The sequence below is a fragment of the Protopterus annectens genome, chromosome 4.part0, assembly GCF_019279795.1.
Source record: "Protopterus annectens isolate FY-2018-M chromosome 4.part0, PAN1.0, whole genome shotgun sequence".
NCBI classification, from domain to species: Eukaryota; Metazoa; Chordata; order Ceratodontiformes; family Protopteridae; genus Protopterus; species Protopterus annectens.
Window position 1 is genome coordinate 20780043 of NC_056733.1, and position 22040 is coordinate 20802082.

The following is a 22040-nucleotide window of genomic DNA, read 5'->3' on the forward strand; positions in this document are numbered from 1 at the left end:
CCCATGGCAATTTAAATTCACTTACTCATCTATAACAGTAGATATGCATTAATATATCTAATTATGTTCACAGCTTCTTTGCCTCCCTTGAGTTCTGTGCAGTAGTTCTGAAGCCTATTTTCCTCCATATGATTTCTCTTTTTTCACTACACATTGATCACCCTTTCTCTTCTCCTTCTTCCAAGGCAGTAATTTCTTGTGCTTAAACTCATACAATGCTGGATATTATATAGTTATCAAATTTGTAGCTGTTTCACTTATCATATTAACTACTCTATATGTAGCACAGCTAGACTAAAGGTCTGTGTACTGACCTTTGACCTACAGTGTGGTTGCTTTGTGCTGGCAATCAATGTCTATCACAGTGTGTCCTCTTCTGCTTTCTACAAGTCTCTTTTAGTATTGCTTACTCTAAAAAAATCTTCTACGTCTGGCAAAAAGTGGTATCTCTACTCTGAAGTTGTATTGTACTTCCACTCACAAAACAGTAGCAGCTAAAAGTGATGGATTTTATTACAGTGATGTGAAGAAAATGCTCATTATGTAATGTTGACAATGTGATGACAGTAAAAAACTTTAGTAATCAAGTACAAAAACAATGTGAAAAATGGAGCTGTACTATGTTATAAATAGCAGAATTACAAAAATAATGCCAGGGTAAAAAATATGCCCTGAAGAAATATGTATACAGATCTGGATTTCCACTCTTTCTGCATAGGCTCAGTATGACAAATTCCAGTTATTTAAATGACAAAACGACAGCCATAACAAAGTATTTTTTTTGTAACAATACATACAAGGTGTTTTCTCCTAGCCTACCAAGAGCACACAATTGTTCTGGTCAGTGAAATACTTAATAGGTATATTTTATGTCTTACCTGTCACTGTATGCAGCTGCTGCAGCTGCAGCTGCAGGCTGGGCATACCTGTATGCTGTGTAACCACCCTGTAAAACAGACGGAGGCAGGGCCTTTAAAAAAAATCATAGGTTCAGTACTGGCTCCTACGCCATTTTCCAAGACAGTAAAAAACAGTTCATTCATAGTTAAAATTTACATACAAGAGGAAAGTCTGGCATTCAGCACTACATTAACAAGCAATAACTGACTACATACAGGCTACTTTACAAACAGTGAATAAAGAGAGAATTATATAAAGTCTGCAAAATACCATATAAAGTGGTAATACTTCAGCAACTTCTAAAACATAAATAAAAGGTCCTGCCGAATAACCTGCATTCATTAATTACATTTCGGATTACACTAAATGATATGGGATAACACAGATCCTGTTCATATACATGGGATTCAAGGTATGATTGTATATTTCCTTTATGGCAGCTTAAATCGAAGGTGGTACTGCTGACCAATGGATTCTTTGCAAATGTGGTACGGCTGACTCAAAGGATGCACTACACTGGTTATGGGCACAGGATCACATGAACTGCAAATGCTACAGTTCTGGTGTGTAGCATTTGCCAGAATCCTGTGCTCCCACCTTATTGTACCAGCTGGTAATAATCTGGTCTATCATATTTGTTTTTAGAAGAGATTAGCAACACTGAATCTGGTAGATGGTGACATGAAAAGTGATGTACAGGACCTTGACACCACGAAAATGACAGCTATGTCTTTCATAAGGCCATATAGTACCTGTTTTAAATAATACGTTAGAACAGCTTTCTAGCAGACAACTAAAAAAAATTAAAAAGGTTCAAACATGCAAAATTCAGACTGCGCCCCACTGCTCACTAGTTCTGCACTCTTGGACATTACAATTGTAATTTGTGAGAATAATTATGGGAGTTTCTGGGTTGTGACTGAAAAAAGTCTGCTTGGATCAATCTGTCCATCCAGCCAATAAAATAAATGAATAAGCTTTCAGTCAAAACAGTTATGCTCCTATCAACAGTGGTAAATGAGATACAGCATTGTTACATAAGAAGATATTTCAACACGTTTAGTGAACAGTTTAATATATGTCCACACCAAAATTAAGATGCTATTTTTACCTTGTTACACAGCAGTGCATATATATTTTTTAAAGTCTTTGTAACAATACACTTTTTTAAAATAGTTACCTACAGCTTAATTTACCATACTCATGAATATTCAATGTTCTTTAAAATATTATGTTAAAAAATAATATTGTAATCAGTATTGCGATTTTTGCATTGTTTTTTTTATCTGAAGCATACACACACACACACACACACACACACACACATATATATATACACACACACACACACACACACACACACACACACACACACACACACACAGACACACACACATGCATGCACACTGTGTATGGGTAAGGAGTTAAAAAATGCTTAATTTTTTAATTCCTGATTGAAATTACTGTACAACAGTGTATCTGAGTACTTATTCACGGCTGCTTTCCTCCTGCTGGCTGTAATCATATCAGCAATCAAGAATAGAACCCAGGACAGGAGATAATGCAACACTGTAGTAGTTGCAGTGTTGCAAAGACATTACCTTTGGCTTGAATCCTGCTAGTCCATGACTTACATAATTTAATGTCCCAAAGGGTTTATTTATTTATTTTCGGCATGCTTTTATTCTGTTCCTAAAACATGAGACGCTTGTGGCTTCTTAGGTAATTCAGTATTAAAGAAATGGTGCAAATGAGAAAGAAAAGAACACAGGTAATAAGGAAACTGGAAGTTAAGGCTGCCCTTTTAATTCATAGAAGTATGATACATTTGTACAGGTGTTGGCATTTGGGATAAATCCCATTAGGCATCCTGGATACAATCAACATCTGAAAATCCTGGATGAAGATTAAAGAACCTTTGCCTCCCAACTGACTCTGCAATTTCCAGACATTTGTGGTAATAAAAAAAAATAACAAGAAAAGGGAAGGGGATAATATTTATTATGATCGTAAGATTGAGCTAACCTCTTCCTGTTCCTTTCTACGTATCTCCAACAGTGACCGAAATGGAGCGGTACTTTGTTGTATTTTGGGGGTAAGCAGAAATTCAGTATATCCCCACAATATACAGTTCTTACTAAAATTGTATTCCTTTATTTCTATTTAGCTCAGCAGGAATTGCAGAATGGGTAAAGAAATTGTCAGTGGAGTCTGCAGAGAAAAAATCTAGTACAACAACAAAACAAAGTAAACAATAAACCGAGTAATCTGAAAATTAATATGTAACATGACAAATCCAAAACACAATAGGCAGAGGAGAAAATAGTTACACAGTCAGTATAGTATAGGTGGACTCATATATAGAGATAGAAATGAATAACTCCTTTCTTTTTTGGCAAAAAGTGCTAAAAATATGAAATGGGAAGTAACAGAGAATGAGAAATAGCAGACAATACCAAGAAATAATAGAGGTAGGAAATGGAGGAAGGTGTAAGGGAAGAGAAGTTCTTTGTTTTAGAAACTGTGTTCGTTGACCTTAGAGGTGGGATGTGGGAAACACTAGTAGAATATAGAGAACTATACTGGCAAATTATTTTAGAGGCCAGTAGACCACCGGGTCTTAATGATATGATTTCCCTCATTCCAGTATTGAAATTGAGGTCTGCAAAGTTATAAGTACATGTCCATTATTTTAGTATATTTAACATTACTTAGTGTATTGTGATGAATTTTATGTTTTTTTAATAGGACAAGGTTTTTAAGAATTTGTATATATAAATGTCTAATTCAAGCAATCTTATATTTATATACATTATTTATGGGGTATGATGCACTAGACTGGTGGTTATTTTATCAGTATATTTTAAATTCACTATTTAATTAGATCTGTGCTATCATTGGATGTTTTTTAATTATTTATGTATATAAGGTGAGTTCACCAGGGTGATTTCATCTGATGAAATTGAAGACGAAAACGTTTTGTGTAATATTGTCAACGTTATTTCTTGTTCAGCGTTTGCTTCAGTGTGGTTATTAAACTGTTTGTGACAACATTCCTGGATCCAACGTGCTTTTTTGTGGTTAATAGTGACTTTTTGCACCTTCCGGTTGTTTTTGGTTATTCTTGTACTAATGTTGTAGATGCTATGGATATCCTCCCTCTGACATTCTTGTACTAGTGCTGTAGATGCTATGGGTATCATCCCTTAGAAATTCTTGTACTAATGGTGTAGATGCTATGGGTATCCTCCCTTAGGCATTCTTGTACTAATGTTGTAGATGCTATGGATATCCTCCCTCTGACATTCTTGTACTAGTGCTGTAGATGCTATGGGTATCATCCCTTAGAAATTCTTGTACTAATGGTGTAGATGCTATGGGTATCCTCCCTTAGGCATTCTTGTACTAATGTTGTGGATGCTATGGATATCCTCCCTCTGACATTCTTGTACTATTACTGTAGATGCTATGGGTATCCTCCCTTAGGCATTCATGTCCCAATTCTGTAGATGCTATGGGAATCCTCCCTCAGACATTCTTGTACTATTACTGTAGATGATATGGGTATCCTCCTTCAGACATTCCTATACTAATATTGTAGACGCTATGGGTATCCTCCCTCAGACATTCCTGTAGTAATACTTGTAGAATATGAATGGCCAAAGTATGTGCTTAAGGAAATTGAGTATGTGTCAATCTGAATGCATTGAGATGAACTTTGTACTGTGAACTCTGAGTAAACTGTGAATAGTGGAAAGCACTGAAAAACAGGAGCCTGCTTGAAATCAGGAAATGTGCCTTATATGGAAGTGTATCCGATTCTCTTTCTCTGCCTAGAGATGTAGTAATATGAACTGCTTTAAGCCTATGGGTAAACAATTGATTGGTTAATTGTCTTTTGTACTAATTTAATTGGTCTAGTTTATATTTTTGTACTGTCAGCAGTATCACCAGTATATAAGCTTATGCATTCCTTTGTTCGGGGAGTCTCCCTGGTACTTTCCATGAGGCTCCCACACGTGTGTAATAAATACCACTGAAAGAGAGGAAGAAGAGTCTTGTCTTCATTTAAGGTAAAATGTTAAATGCAACAATTGGTGCCGTTTACTCGGATCTGAATTGACAATAGCTGCAGCAGTTGGGTTTGAACTAAATACTACTAGTAAAAGCGCCCATGACAGAATTTTCTGTTCTGGCAGTGTTTCTTTCATTTCCTGTACTTGTCTGCTTTAACATTTGGTATCGATAATTTCATAGAAATGTAATAATTCCTGTCATTCATTTGTTTTGAGGTAAGTGGCATGCATTTCTTTTCTGCTATTGATTGTGCAGTATGAGAGTGGGCTAAAATGAAAAACTGGCGACATAAGAGTGAAAGGAGATACGAGAGTGGGGAAAATGATGTTTACAAAATGTCACAGCTACATCTGTAAAATACAGTATAGCTTACTGTGTGAAAATGGGAGTGAGTGTGGGAACCATAAAAGAGCCAGAAAGCGTTACACCAGCTGGTTATATGTATTTTCGTGTGTCCTGGGACAGTTGTATGTTTATAAGTCAGTGGGTCACCCTCACTGAGGGTGATGGTAAACTCGCCTTTCCAGAAAATGGCAGTTTTAATAAAAATATTTTGCTTAATCTCCAAGGAAAGTTAAAGAAAAAAGGGAGAAGAATACCAGGGTTGTGCTGGGCAGCATTTAATGATTGGATGACAGAGGCGAAAGAAAAAGAAAAGAATTCGGTTCTTAGTAGTTTAAAAGATAATCAGCAGAAATTAAAAGAGCAATTGAGGGAATTGCAACAAACTGCTAGTAATTTAGGTGTAGTAAACAGTAAATGCTTGAAGGACCCACCTTTTAAGGGACTTTATCCTGTAAAGGAATTAGCTAAATTGCAGATAACTGAATAATCAGAAGACAATAATGCCTGGCTCCCGCCACCACCAATTGCACCCCCACAGTGTCAGCCCCCCCTCGCTCAACAAAGAGCAAAAGCACAGCAGCCAGATTCCACCACTAAAGATTCCACCCCTAGAGAAAGAAAACAAGCTGCGGACAGTCACTCTAGTGAATCTGATCCAGAAACAAGCAATAGACAAAAGGGACCAAAAACTCATAGTAAGACTCATAAAGAAGCAAAAGCTGTAATGTATTTTAGAACTAAACCCTATTATAAAGGTAAAGGGAAGTGACATTTACACCGGCGAAGGCATTTTGGCCAGTTCCCTGCTATAATTGACAGTAGGGATGGGTATTTTCGGCCAAATAAATTTAATCCAGATTCAGAATCAGAATTGTCAGATGACGACAGATTGTTACCTTTGAGGGAGGTACCTAACCCAGCCCATGCTAGAAGTGCACAGGAACCACCGACTATTGTAGTACCTATGGCGTGGTCGGCGGTTAATTTTCAAGCCATTACCAAATCGTTACTGCCTATTTGTACTAATCCAGCTAAGTTCCAGCGTGTGCTGGCGGGACATATTTGTTTACAAAATCCTACAATAGAAGAAGTCAGGGCAGTTCTTTAGTATGCCATATGGGCTGATCTGATGAAACGGATTTGGGACCATGCTAATGTCCCTACTCCAACTCCAAAACATGATGCACAAGGAGATAATGGGTTCAAAGCAGTCAGACAGTGAATAGTAGATGCTTTTACAGTGATAGTTCCACCCACACCCAACTGGTCCAAAATTAAGTCAGTTCTTCAAAAAGAAGACGAACCTGTGGATGAGTATTTAAATCATCTCACTGAAGCCTTTGAGGGTTACTCTGGCTACCCAGAACCCACCAAAGGGCCAGCACAGAATGGATTGTCGGCTACTTTCATAGATGGGTTACACCCACAAGTACAGGATAAGCTAAAGGAAGTATGTTTAAACTGGTCTAGTCTTGGATTGCATGAATTAGTCACACAAGTACAATACCTCTCCAACCACTTAGCACAGGAAAAAAAGGATTTACTTGAAAAATTGGTTAAAGTGCAGATTCAGATGTGTACTGCCTTCGGGCAGCGTGGACGGGGAGGGGGAGGACGAGGACAGGGAAGAGGGAGAGGTGGACGCCAAGGGGCTGGAAACCAAAATAGACAAAACTAGCAGGAAAATCGATCAGCCCTACCCCAAAGCTATAATAATCAGACGGAGTGTTTCAATTGTGGCCAAGTAGGCCATTGGAGAAATGAATGTCCGTATCTGGCTGAGCAACCTGCCCCGCCCACTAATAGGTCACCTAAGTGGAATTCTAATTGGACTCCATCCAATTGGCAGCCATCACAATGAAGGTTCCCTGAACAAAGACAACAGCAGTTGTGCCCCTTCATTCCTATGGATCAAGATGGACCACATGTTATGTTACTTGTCAAAAATAAACTGTACCCATTTTTGATTGACACTGGAGCTACCAAATCTATGTTAGCTGGCGAAGCAGCAATAAATGTCCCCCTCTCCAACAACATAACTAGAGGGGTAGGTGTTTCTGGAATTCCTATGGAATATTCTGAAACCGTCCCAGTCCCAGTAACTTTGGGACCTTTACAAGACAATCATGCACTTTTAGTAGGGCCCTCAGCACCATTGAATTTATTGGGAAGAGATTTGCTCTGTAAGATGGGAGCAATCATCTGCACAGCTGAAGGAGTATATTTACAAGTACCTTCAGATAAACAAGATAGTATTTTGGCTACTTTAGATGAAAATGTCACTCTGCAAACAATGTGTATGCAGTCTGACCTCGATAAGAATAAGCATCTAAATTCATTAACCTCTCATCTATGGACCACTCATGATAATGATGTTGGGTTTCTAATTTCAGCCACTCCTGTAAAAATAACCTTAAAACCCGGAGCAACATTACCTTGGGTACCACAGTAATCTTTGATGGTAGAGGCTACTTCTGGTATTGCCTCCGTCATCTCTGCCTTGGTACAACAAGGAATTATAGTACCTACAACAAGTCCATGTAATACTCCAATTTTACTGGTAAAGAAACCTGGTAAACAAGCTTACAGATTTGTGCAAGACTTGCGAGAAGTCAATAAAGCTGTCTTGCCTGTTTTTCCAATCGTACCAAACCCAGCTACAATTTTAAGCTGCATTCCACCTACAGCACATTGTTTTATGGTTATAGATCTCTCATCAGCTTTTTTCTCTATCCCAGTACATCCAGATAGTCAGTATTTGTTTGCATTCACTTATAAAGGCCAACAGTATACTTGGACCAGACTACCCCAAGGATATGTAGAATCTCCAACCCTATTCTCTAGAGAGATGCACAGACAACTGCAGGATTTACAGTTACCACCACATTCAGTATTGGTCCAATACATAGACAATATTCTTATAGCTTCACAAGATACCAAGTCTTGTATTGAGGACTCACTTTTAGTTTTAAAATTTTTAACCGAACGAGGTTTTAAGGTAAATAAATCTAAACTGCAGTTCTGTCAAGAAAAGGTGCAATACCTAGGACACATCATTTCTATGGGTTCACGTCACATACTTCCAAGTAGAATTACCTCCATCCAGACTGCCCCCTACCCTGTAACTCAGAGACAACTCAGAGGATTCCTCGGCCTAGCAGGTTATTGTAGACAGTGGGTGCCCAATTTTTCAGAAATTTCGGCCCCTCTGTTACAGCTTTTAAAAAAGGAGGTCACAGACCCTCTGCCTTGGTCCCCTGAACATAAAAACACCTTTCAGGCTATTAAAACGGCACTTATAAACCCACCTGCTCTAGGGCTCCCAGATTATTCGAAACCCTTTGTTTTCTTCTGTTGTGAAAGAAATAAAACTGCCCTAGGCCTGCTGGCACAAGCGCACACAGGAGGCTATCGACCTATAGCATATAACAGCACTCAGTTAGACCCTGTTGCTTCTGGCTATCCACCCTGTTTACGAGCAGTGGCAGTAACTGCTGTTTTGATCGATATGGCAGCACCATTGACATTCGGACATGACACTATACTAGCAGTACCTCATGCGGTGCAAGCGATACTTTTAAAAACAAAAACACAGTATCTTTCTAATGCTCACCTCACTAAATATGAGTTAAGTTTATTAACTAATCCTGCTGTTCAGATTACACGTTGCCCACCACTAAACCCTGCTTCACTGATTTCAACTAGTGACAAGGGCAAACCACATGACTGTGTGCTTGTAGTTAACACTGTTCTTTCTCCTAGGTTGGATTTGCAAGATGTTCCTTTGCTTAATCCTGATTTAGTTCTTTTTGTAGATGGATCCTGTTTACAAAATAATCTTGGTGAACTCCTGGCTGCATGGACAGTCTGCTCACCATCTGCAGTTTTACAAATTGGACAATTACCACCTGGCACTTCCGCACAAGCTGCGGAATTAATGGCACTTTCGCATGCATGGAAAATGGCCAAAGACAGATCTGTTACTATTTATACTGATTCACATTACGCCCATGGTGTTGTTCATGATTTTGGCACCTTATGGAAGGAAAGGGGGTTTTTGACATCCTCTGGGGCACCAATTAAAAATGACCTATATATTGATCACCTCTTACAGGATTTATTATTACCTTCCAAAATTGCTGTTGTTAAGTGTGCAGCTCACCAGTCTAATGACTCTCTAGTAGCTAAGGGAAATAATCTGGATGACTGGACTGCCAAGCAGTCTGCTCTTTCACATACTGTTCAGGGACAATTTCTGCAGCCTATCTTACAAACGGTTACTTTTGACATTACTGTTTTCAAAGCTTTACAAAGTGAAGCATCGGAATCAGAAAGAAAAACAGGGCTGACCCACAGTTGTTTCCAATGCTCTGATTCAATTTGGCAACATCCTGATGGCAGATTAATTTGCCATACATCTATGTTAAATTCTCTTATAAAAGCATATCATTTGCCAGCTCATGTCGGGGTACAAGCATTAATCAAACAAATCCAGAAGGATTGCTTTGCCCCAGGACTTTCTGCTTCTGTGCAACATTTTTTGAGCATGTGCTCCATTTGTTTACAACATAACATTTCAAAGGGCAGTCTGGCTCCCGCTCATCCGGTGCCAAAACTAATGGGACCATGTTGTGCTTTACAGTGGGACTTTATTGAACTCCCACCTTGTACTCATTTTAAATATGTTTTGACTATTGTTCATCTTTTTTCGGGGTGGTTAGAAGCCTACATGTGTGCTAAAAATTATGCTATTTCAGTTGCAAAAAAATTGTGTTATGAATTGATACCTCATTTTGGTGTTCGTTGTCAAATACACTCTGACCGTGGAACGCATTTTACTGCTAAGTTAGTTGAATCATTGTGTACAATGCTAGGCATTACTTTGAAATGTCATTGTCTGTATAGACCACAGGCATCAGGTATTATTGAATGCATGAACCAGACCTTGAAAACCAGACTTGCTAAAGTCACTTCAGAAACAGGCCTAACTTGGGTGCAGGCTTTACCACTAGCCTTACTTTCTATGCAATCACAACCGCATCATACTAAGGATCTTTCTCCACATGAAATTCTCATGGGTCGCCCTTTGCGTATGCCCATGACACCACCACCACCCTTTTCTGAATAGGATGCATTTGATAATGATATTCTTTTGTACTGAAAATCTCTTGTTTCTTTCCTACAGTTTCACCACCAACAAGTAGCAGCTGCTCAACATCTTCCAGATTCTTTTCTGTCATCTGCCCTACAACCAGGGGATTGGGTTTACGTTAATTCCTTCTCTAGAAAAACAGCACTCCAGCCACGCTGCAAGGGTCCTTCCTGGTTCTTCTGACAATGTCATCTGCTGTGCGACTGCAAGGATCTCCAATCTGGATCCACATTTCACAAGTCAAAAAAGTTGTGCCGTTTGAAGATCAACAACCTTTACCTTTTTCGACTCCAGATTTTCCTCCCATTGCTACTCGTACTCGAAGTAGAACTGTTCCAGTACCTGACGATGCCTAACATTTACCCTTTTGGAAAACTCCAAACTCCTGACACTATGCAGACTCAACAACCATTTCCACAAAAATATTGGACAGCCATTTTGATGATCATTCTTGTTGTACTGTTATTTGTTATGGGGCCATTTTTATTTCCTGCTCCATCGACGCATCACACCAAACGAGCTATTTGGCATCCACCTTTCAACACCTACCAAACTATTAAATTTGCCTATGTATCATCCCTCAATGTCTCTGACTGTTGGATCTGTACTGCTTTACCTACTGTTCATGGGGGATTGATGCTAAGTACAGTCCCTTTAGGAGCTAATGAAACCTGGGCGAATCTGATCTATGACATTTCAAATGTCACTTCAAAAGACAGGATAGCATTACATCTGTTTAACCGTCGAAATGGAACTGTGTGTTTTCAGAAATTTGATAAAGTCAAGGTAGGATGGAGTTTTTGTAATGTGACAGTTCCCTACAGGTGTAATAATAACTCTGCCTACTGTAACACAACCTAAGATTCATTTTGTGAACTGGTGCATAAAACATACTAAAAGGTAAGAAATAATTCTGTTCTATACCAACAGCTGGGATTGATCGATAAGAAGGTGTTTCATTCTGAACAAGGTTATATAAATAGTAATATCACCACTAAGGTGGAAAATTGCTACTTTGTGTGTGGTAGAAGAGCCTATAAATGGCTACCAGGAAACTGGTCTGGTAGCTGTTTCTTAGGTTATTTAGTCCCAGCCATCCGACATACATCTGCTTTACCTCAAGGAAAAATTCAGAATGTTCGAGAGGTCAAAAAGCCTGCCAATCCGGTAGGCCAAATTGATGCTTCATGGATTTATCATCATGACTTTGCTCATGTTGGCACCAAAGGACTATCTCATATGGACTTGGGTGATGACATCATATCGTGGGCTGGTATAATTCCAGCATACGGAGCAGCAAAATCAATTTGGGAAATGAGAAAACTGTCTAAATTGCTTGAAGTATTAAGCAATGCCACATTTTCTGCTTTGGAACTAGTGACTGATGAACTGACTGGCATGAGAGCTGTAGTCCTTCAAAACTGTATGGCTTTCGATTTCACCCTAGTGGCGAATGGCAGAACTTGCGCTTTAATCCAGGAGGAGTGTTGTACATTTATTCCTGACAATCAGCACAAAATTGAAAGTCATCTCAAACTCATTCAGAGAGTCTCTGAACTCTCTAAGGCCAAGGAGGCCAATAACTCAAATGGGCATAGTTAACTAACCTGTTCTCAGGTTGGGGAGGTGGACTATTGAAGTTAATTTTATTAATTGCAGTATTAGCTCTTATTGCTTTTCTTGTTGTGTTTTTAATCAAAGCATTGATTTTGAAATTAATGTCTTTTAAGACTACTAAAAAGGTGCCAAAGTTTTATATGCCTGCAGTTATGAATATGGATGATGAAATAAAAATATGTGACAATGTTGAAGGAACCAGCTACATGGTTATGTTAGATTTAGGGAAAGTGTATGATAGACTAAATGGTGATGCTTACACAGCATCAAATGGGGGATTGTAGAATATGTATAACAAAACTATGTGCTTAAGAAAATTGAGTACGTGACAATCTGTATGCATTGAGATGAACTTTGTACTGTGAACTCTGAGTAAGCTGTGAATAGTGGAAAGCACTGAAAAACAGGAGCCTGCTTAAAAGCAGGAAATGTGCCTTATATGGAAGTGTATCCGATTTTCTTTCTCTGCCTAGAGATGAAGTAATGTGAACTGCTTTAAGCCAACAGGTAAACCATTGATTGGTTAATTGTCTTTTGTACTAATTTAATTGGTCTAGTTTATATTTTTGTACTATTAGCAGTATCACCAGTATATAAGCTTATGCATTCCTTTGTTCGGGGAGTCTCCCTGATACTTTCCATGAGGCTCCCACACGTGTGTAATAAATACCACTGAAAGACAGGAAGAAGTGTCCTGTCTTCATTTAAAGTAAAATGTTAAATGCAATATACTGTAGATGCTATGGGCGTCATCCTTCAGACATTCATGTACTAATACTAAAGATATATGGCTATTATCCCTCAGACATTCCTTTACTAATACAGTAGATGCTATGGGTATCCTCCCTCAGACATTCTTGTACTAATACTGTAGATGCTATGGGTGTCCTCATTCAGACATTCTTGTATTAATACTGTAAATGTTATGCGTATCATCCCTCAGACATTCCTGTACTAATACTGTAGATGCTATGGGTATCCTCCCTCAGACATTCTTGTACTAATGCTTTAGATGCTATGTGTATCCTCCCTCAGACCTTCTTGCACTAATACTGTAGACGCTATGGGTATCCTCCTTCAAGACATTCTTATACTAATACTGTAAATCCTATGGGTATCTTCCCTTAGAAATTCTTTACAAATACTGTAGATGCTATGGGTATCTTCCCTCAGCCATTTTTGTACTAATACTGCAGATGCTATGGGCATCCTCCCTAAGACATTCTTGTACTAATACTATGAATGGTATGGGTATCCTCACTCAGGCATTGTTGTATTAATGCTGTATATGCTATGGGTATCCTCAATCAGACATTCTTGTACTAATGCTGTAGATACTATGGGTATCCTCCAACAGAAATGTTTGTACTAATGCTGTAGATCCTCTGGGTATCCTCCCACAGACATGCTTGTGCTAATGCTGTAGATTCTATGGGTATCCTCCCTCAAACATTCTTATACTAATACTGTAGATGTATTGGTATCCTCCAACAGATATTCCTGTACTAATACTGTAAATGCTGTGGTATCCTCCCCTCAGACATTTCTGTACTAATACTGTAGATGCTATGAGGTATCCACCCTCAGACATTCTTGTACCAATGCTGCAGATGGTATGGACATCCTCCCTCAGACATTATTGTACTAATGCTGTAGATGCAATGTGTATACTCCCACAGACATTCCTGTACTAATACTGTAGATGCTATGGGTATCCTTCTTCAGACATTCTTGTACTAATATTGTAGATGCTATGGGTATCCTCCCTCAGACATTCTTGTACTAATACTGTAGATGTTAAGGGTATCCTCCCTCAGACATTCATGTACTAATACGGTAGATGCTATGGGTATCCTCACTTAGACAATGTTGTATTAATGCTGTATAGGCTATGGGTATTCTCCTTCAGAAATTCTTGTACTAATGCTTTAGAGGCTATGGGTATCCTCCCGAAGACATTTGTGTACCAATACTATAGATGCTATGGGTATCTTCCCTCAGACATTCTTGTACTAATACTGTAGATGCTATGGGTAACCTCCCTCAGACATTCCTGTCCCAAAACTATAAATGCTATGGGTATCTTCCCTCAGACATTCCTGTAATAATGCTGTAGATGCTATGGGTATACTCCATCAAACATTCTTGTACTACTGCTGTAGATGCTATGGGTATCCTCCCTCTGACATTCTTGTATGAATGCTGTAGATGCTAAGGGCATCCTCCCTTTGACATTCTTCTACTAATGTTGTAGATGCTATTAGTATCCTTCCTCAGACATTCTTGTACTAATACTGTAGATGCTATGGGTATCCTCCATCAGACATTCCTGTACAAATACTGTAGATGCTATGGGTATCCTCCATCAGACATTCCTTACTAATACTCTAGATGCTGTGGGTATCCCCCCTCAGAAAGTTCTGTACTAATCCTGTAGATTATGTGGAAATCCTTCCTCAGCCATTCCTGTACTTAAACTGTAGATGCTATGAGTATCCTTCCTCAAACAGTTCTGTACTAATACTGTAGATGCTATGGGTATCCTTTCTCAGACATTTCTGTACTAATACTGTAGATGCTATAGGTATCCTACTTCAGACATTCCTGTACTAATACTGTAGAGGCTATGGGTATCCTCCCACAGATATACTTGTACTAATACTTTAGATTCTATGGGTATCCTCCCTCAAAATATCTTGCACTAATACTGTAGATTCTATGGGTATCCTCCATCAGACATTCCTGTACTTATATTGTAGATGCTATGGGTGTCCTCCCTCACACATTCCTGTACTAATACTGAAGATGCTATGGGTATCCTCCCTGAGACATTTTTGTACTAATACTGTACATGCTATGGGTATCCTCCCTCAGATGTTCTTGTACTAATACTGTACATGCTATGGGTATCTTCCCTCAGAAGTTCTTGTACTAATACTGTAGATGCAATAGGTGTCCTCCCTCAGACATTCTTGTACTAATACGGTAGATGTTATGCGTACCATCCATCAGACATTCCTGTACGAATATTGTAGATGCTATGTGTATCCTCCCTAAGACATTATTGTACTAATGCTTTAGATGGTATGAGTATCCTCCCTCAGACATTCTTGCACTAATACTGTAAATGCTATTGTTATTCTCCCTCAGACATTATTGTGCTAATACTGTAGATCATATGGGAATCCTTCCTCAGTCATTCTTGTATTAATACTGTAGATGCTATGGGTCTCCTCCCTCAGACATTCTTGTAATAATACTGTAGATGCTATGTGTATCATCCCTCAGACATTCTCGTACAAATACTGTAGATACTATGGGTATCTTCCCTCAGCCATTCTTGTACTAATACTGCAGATGCTATGGGTATCCTCCCTAAGGCATTCTTGTACTAATACTGTAGATGTTATGGGTATCCACCCTCGGACATTCTTGTACTAATACAGTAGCTCCTCTGGGTATCCTCCCACAGACTTTCTTATGCTAATGCTGTAGATGCTATGGGTATCCTCCCTAAGACATTCTTGTACTAGTACAGTACATGCTATCGGTATCCTCCCTCAGACATTCTTGTACTAATGATTTTGTATTAGTACTTTAGATGCTATGGGTATCCTCCCTCAGACATTCTTGTGCTATAACTGTAGATGTATTGGTATCCTCCCAAAGACATTCCTTTACTAATACTGTGGATGCTATTGGCATACTTTTTCAGACATTCTTGTACGAATACTGTAGATGCTATGGGTATCCTCCCACAGACATTCTTGTACTAATAATGTAAATGTTATCTGTATCTTCCCTCAGATATTCCTGCACTAATACTGTACATGCTATGGGCATCCTCCCTCAGACATTATTTTACTAATACTGTAGATGCTATGGGTATCTTCCCTTAGACATTCTTGTACTAATAATGTAGATGCTAGTGGTATCCTCCCTCAGACATTCTTGAACTAATGCTGTAGATGCTATGGGTATCCTCCCTCAGACATTCTTGCATTTATACTGTTGATGCTATTGGTATCCTCCCTCAGACATTCTTCTGCTAATATTGTAGATCCTATGGGTGTCCTTCCTCAGACATTCTTGTGCTAATACTGTAGATCCTATGGGTATCCTTCCTCATACATTATTGTACTAATATTGTAGATGCTTTGGGTATCCTTCCTCAGACATTCTTGTACAAATATTGTAGATGCTATGGGTATCCTTCCTCAGACATTCTTGTACTAATACTGTAGATTATATGGGTATCCTTTCTCAGACATTTCTGTACTAATACTGTAGATGCTATAGGTATCCTACTTCAGACATTCCTGTACTAATACTGCAGAGGCTATGGGTATCCTCCCACAGACATACTTGTACTAATACTTTAGATTCTATGGGTATCCTCCCTCAAAATATCTTGCACTAATACTGTAGATTCTATGGGTATCCTCCATCAGACATTCCTGTACTTATATTGTAGATGCTATGGGTGTCCTCCCTCACATATTCCTGTACTAATACTGAAGATGCTATGGGTATCCTCCCTGAGACATTTTTGTACTAATACTGTAGATGCTATGGGTATCCTCCCTCAGACGTTCTTGTACTAATACTGTACATGCTATGGGTATCTTCCCTCAGAAGTTCTTGTACTAATACTGTAGATGCAATGGGTGTACTCCCTCAGACATTCTTTTACTAATACGGTAGATGTTATGCGTACCATCCATCAGACATTCCTTTATGAATATTGTAGATGCTATGGGTATCCCCCCTAAGACATTATTGTACTAATGCTTTAGATGCTATGAGTATCCTCCCTCAGACATTCTTGCACTAATACTGTAAATGCTATTGATATCCTCCCTCAGACATTCTTGTGCTAATATTGTAGATCCTATGGGAATCCTTCCTCAGACATTCTTGTATTAATACTGTAGATGCTATGGGTCTCCTCCCTCAGAAATTCTTGTAATAATACTGTATATGCTACGTGTATCATCCCTCAGACATTCTTGTACAAATACTGTAGATGCTATGTGTATCATCCCTCAGACATTCTTGTACAAATACTGTAGATGCTATGGGTATCTTCCCTCAGGCATTCTTGTACAAATACTGTAGATGCTATGGGTATCTTCCCTCAGCCATTCTTGTACTAATACTGCAGATGCTATGGGTATCCTCCCTAAGGCATTCTTGTACTAATACTGTAGATGTTATGGGTGTCCTCACTCAGACATTGTTGTATTAATGTTGAATATTCTATCGGTTTCCTTCCCCAGACATTCTTGTACTAATTCTGTAGATGTTATGGGTATCCACCCTTGGACATTCTTGTACTAATACAGCAGATCCTCTGGGTATCCTCCCACAGACTTTCTTATGCTAATGCTGTAGATGCTATGGGTATCCTAAGACATTCTTGTACTAATACAGTACATGCTATCGGTATCCTCCCTCAGACATTCTTGTACTAATGATTTTGTATTAGTACTTTAGATGCTATGGGTATCCTCCCTCAGACATTCTTGTACTATAACTGTAGATGTATTGGTATCCTCCCAAAGACATTCCTTTACTAATACTGTGGATGCTATTGGCATACTTTTTCAGACATTCTTGTACAAATACTGTAGATGCTATGGGTATCCTCCCACAGACATTCTTGTACTAATAATGTAAATGTTATCTGTATCTTCCTTCAGATATTCCTGCACTAATACTATACATGCTATGGGTATCCTCCCTAAGACATTATTGTTTTAATGCAGTAGATGCTATTGATATCCTCTCTCAGACATTCCTGTACTAATACTGTAGATGCTACTGATATCCTCCCTCAGAGATTCCTGTACTAATACTATAGATTCTACAGGTAGCCTCCTTCAGACATTCTTGTACTAATACTGTAGATGGAACTGGTATCCTCCCTCAGACATTCTTGTACTAATACTGTAGATGCTATGGGTATCCTCTCAGACATTCTTGTACTAATACTGTAGATGCTATGGGCATCGTCCCTCAGACATTCTTGTACTACTACTATAGATGCTATGGGTATCCTCTCTCAGACATTCTTGTAGTAATACTGTAGATGCTATGGGCAAAATCCCTCAGACATTTTTGTATTAAGACTGTAGATGCTATGGGTATCTTCCCTTTGACATTCTTGCATTAATGCTGTAGATGCTATGGGTATCCTCCCTCAGAAATTCCTGTACTAATACTGTAGGTGATGGTGGTATCCTCCTTCAGATATTGCTGTACTAATACTGTAAATGCTATGGGTATGCTCCTACATAAATTCTTGTACTAATGCTGTAGATTCTGCAGGCATCCTCCCTCAGACATTCTTTACTAATACTGTAGATGCTATGGGTATCTTCCCTTAGACATTCTTGTACTAATAATATAGATGCTAGTGGTATCCTCCCTCAGACATTCTTGAACTAATGCTGTAGATGCTATGGGAATCCTTACTCGGACATTATTGTACTAATGCTGTAGATACTATGGGTATCCTCCCTCAGACATTCTTGCAATTACACTGTTGATGCTATTGGTATCCTCCCTCAGAAATTCTTCTGCTAATATTGTAGATCCCATGGGTGTCCTTCCTCAGACATTCTTGTACTATAACTGCAGATGTATTGGTATCCTCCCACAGCCATTCCTTTACTTATACTGTGGATGCTATGGGTTTACTTTCTCAGACATTCTTGTAAAATACTATAGATGCTATGGGTATCCTATCTCAGACATTCTTGTACAAATACTGTAGATGCTATAGGTATCTTCCCTCAGCCATTCTTGTACTAATTCTGCAGATGCTATGGGTATACTCCCTAAGACAGTCTTGTATCAATACTGTAGATGGTATGGGTATCCTCACTCAGACATTGTTGTATTAATATTGTATATGTTATGGACATCCTCCCTCAGACATTCGTGTACTTATGCTGTAGATGCTATGGGTATCCTCCCTCAGACATTCTTGTGCTAATGCTCTAGATTCTCTGGGTATCCTCCCACAGACATTCTTGTACTAATACTATAGATGCTATTGGTATTCTCCCTCAGACATTGTTGTACTAATACTGTAGATGCTATGGGTATCCTCCCTCAGACGTTCTTGTATTAATATTGAAGATGCCATGGGTATCCTCTCTCGGACATTCTTGTACTAATACTGTAGATGCTATGGGTATCCTCCCTCAGACATTTTTGTACTAATACTGTAGATGATATGGGTATCCCCCGCAGACATTCTTGTACTAATACTGTAGATGCTATGGGTATGCTCCCTCAGACATGCTTGTGCTAATATTGTAGATGCTATGGGTATCCTCCATCAGCCATTCTTGTACAAATACTGTAAATGCTATGGGTGTCCTCTCTCACATATTCCTGTATTAATACTGTAGATGCTATGGGTATCCTCCCTCAGACATTCTTGTACCTATACTGTAGATGCTATGGATATCGTCCCTCAGACATTCTTGTACAAATACTATAGATGTTATGGGTATCCTTTCTCAGACATTCTTGTACTAATACTTTAAATGCTATGGATATCTTGCCTCAGGCATTCTTGTACTAATGCTGTAGATGCTATGTGTATCCTCCCTCAGACATTCTTGTACTAATGCTGTAGAGGCTCTGGGTATCATCCCCCAGACATTCTTGCACTAATGCTGTAGATGCTATGGGTATCCTCCCTCAGACATTCTTGTACTAATACTGTAGATGTTATGGGCATACTCCCTCAGACATTCTTGTACTAATACTGTTGCTGCTATGCATATCCTCCCTCAGACATTCTTGTACTAATACTGCAGATACTATGGGTATCCCCCCCTCAGACATTCTTGTACTATTGCTTTAGATCCTCTGGGTATCTTCCACATACATTCTTGTGCTAATGCTGTAGATGCTATGGGTACCCTCCCTGACACATTCTTGTACTTATACTGTAGATGTTGTGGGTATATTCCCTCAGACATTTGTGTACTAATACTGCAGAGGCTATTGGTATCCTCCCACAGACATTCTTTTACTAATGCTTTTGTACTAGTAGTTTTGATGCTAGGGGTATCCTCCCTCAGACATTCATGTACTAGTACTGTAGATGTATGGATATCTTCCCACAGACATTCCTGTACAAATACTGTGGATGCTACGGCTATCCTCCTTCAGACATTCTTGTACTAATACTGTAGATGCTATGGGTATTCTCCCTCAGACATACTTGTACTAATACTGTAAATGTTATGTGCATCTTCCCTCAGACATTCCTGTACTAATGCTGTAGATGCTAAGGGTATCTTCCCTAAGACATTCTTGTACTAATGCTGTAGATGCTATGGGTATCCTCCTTTAGACATTCATGTATGAATAATGTAGATGTATTGGTATCTTCCCACATACATTCCTGTACAAATACTGTGGATGGTATGGCTATCCTCCCTCAGACATTCTTATACTAATACTGTAGATGCTATGCATATCCTCCCTCAGACATTCTTGTACTAAATCTGTAAATGCTATGCGTATCTTCCTTCAGACATTCCTGCACTAATACTGTATATGCTATGGGTATCCTCCCTAAGACATTCTGTTACTAATGCTGTAGATGCTATAGGTATCCTCTCTCAGAGATTCCTGTACTAATACTGTAGATGGTACGGGTATTCTCGCTCAGACATTCTTGTACTAATACTGTAAATGTTATGTGTATCTTCCCTCAGACATTCCTGTACTAATACTGTAGATGCTATGGGTATCTTCCATAAGGCATTCTTGTACTAATGCTGTAGATGCTATGGGTATCCTCCCTTAGACATTCATGTACGAATAATGTAGATGTATGGGTATCTTCCCACAGAAATTTATGTACAAATACTGTGGATGCTATTGCTATCCTCCCTCAGACATTATTGTACTAATACTGTAGATGCTATGTGTATCCACCCTCAGACATTCTTGTACTAATACTGTAGCTGTGATGGGTATCCTCTCTCAGACATTCTTGTGCTAATACTGTAGATGCTATTGGCAACATCCCTCAGAGATTATTGTACTAATACTGTAGCTGCAGTTGGTATCCTCCCTCAGATATTCTTGTACTAATCCTGTAGATGCTATGGGTATCTTCCCTAAGACATTCCTGTACTAATACTGTATAGGCTATGGGCATGCTCCCTTAGACATTCCTGCACTAATACTGTAGATGCTATGGCTATCGTCCCTCAGATATTCTTGTACTTATACTGTAGATGTTATGCGTATCCTCTCTGAGACATTCTTGTACTAATACTGTAGATGATATCGGCATCATCCCTCAAACATTCTTGTATTAATACTTTAGCTGCTATGGGTATCCTCCCTTAGCCATTCTTGTACTAATACTGTAGATGCTATGGATATCCTCCTTCAGCCATTTTTGTACTAATAATGTAGATGCTTTGGGTATGTTCCCTAAGACATTTTTTTAATAATGCTGTAAATGCTATGTGTATCCTTACTCAGACATTTTTGTACTAATACTGTAGATGCTATGGGTATCCTCCTTCAGACATTCCTGTACTAATACTGTAGATGCCATGGGTATCCTCCCTCAGACATTCCTGTGCTAATACTGTATATGCTATGGGTGTCCTCCATCAGAAATTGCTGTACTAACTCTGTAAATGCTATGGGTATCCTCCCTCAGACATTCTTGTATTAATACTGTAGATGCTATGGGCAACATCCCTCAGAGGTTATTGTACTAATACAGTAGTTGCAATTGGTATCCTCCCTCAGACATTCTTGTACTAATACTGTAGATGTTATGGGAATCTTCCCTCAGACATTCTTGTACTAATACTGTAGATGCTATGGGTATCCTCCCTCAGACATTCTTGAACTAATGCTGTAGATGCTATGGGTATCCTTCCTCAGACATTCTTGT

The 22040-nt window shown here is 38.9% G+C and overlaps 1 protein-coding gene across 5 annotated transcripts in view; it reads right to left on the bottom strand.

The window, feature by feature from the left end:
• RBFOX3 (RNA binding fox-1 homolog 3) overlaps positions 1–22040 on the bottom strand; it is a 3506422-nt gene that overhangs the window by 18477 nt on the left and 3465905 nt on the right. For all 5 annotated transcript variants that reach the window (XM_044068066.1, XM_044068064.1, XM_044068065.1 and 2 more), the window contains one exon: positions 879–970. In XM_044068066.1, the coding sequence (XP_043924001.1) occupies positions 879–970 (92 nt within the window). The remainder of the gene's footprint in view (positions 1–878; positions 971–22040) is intronic.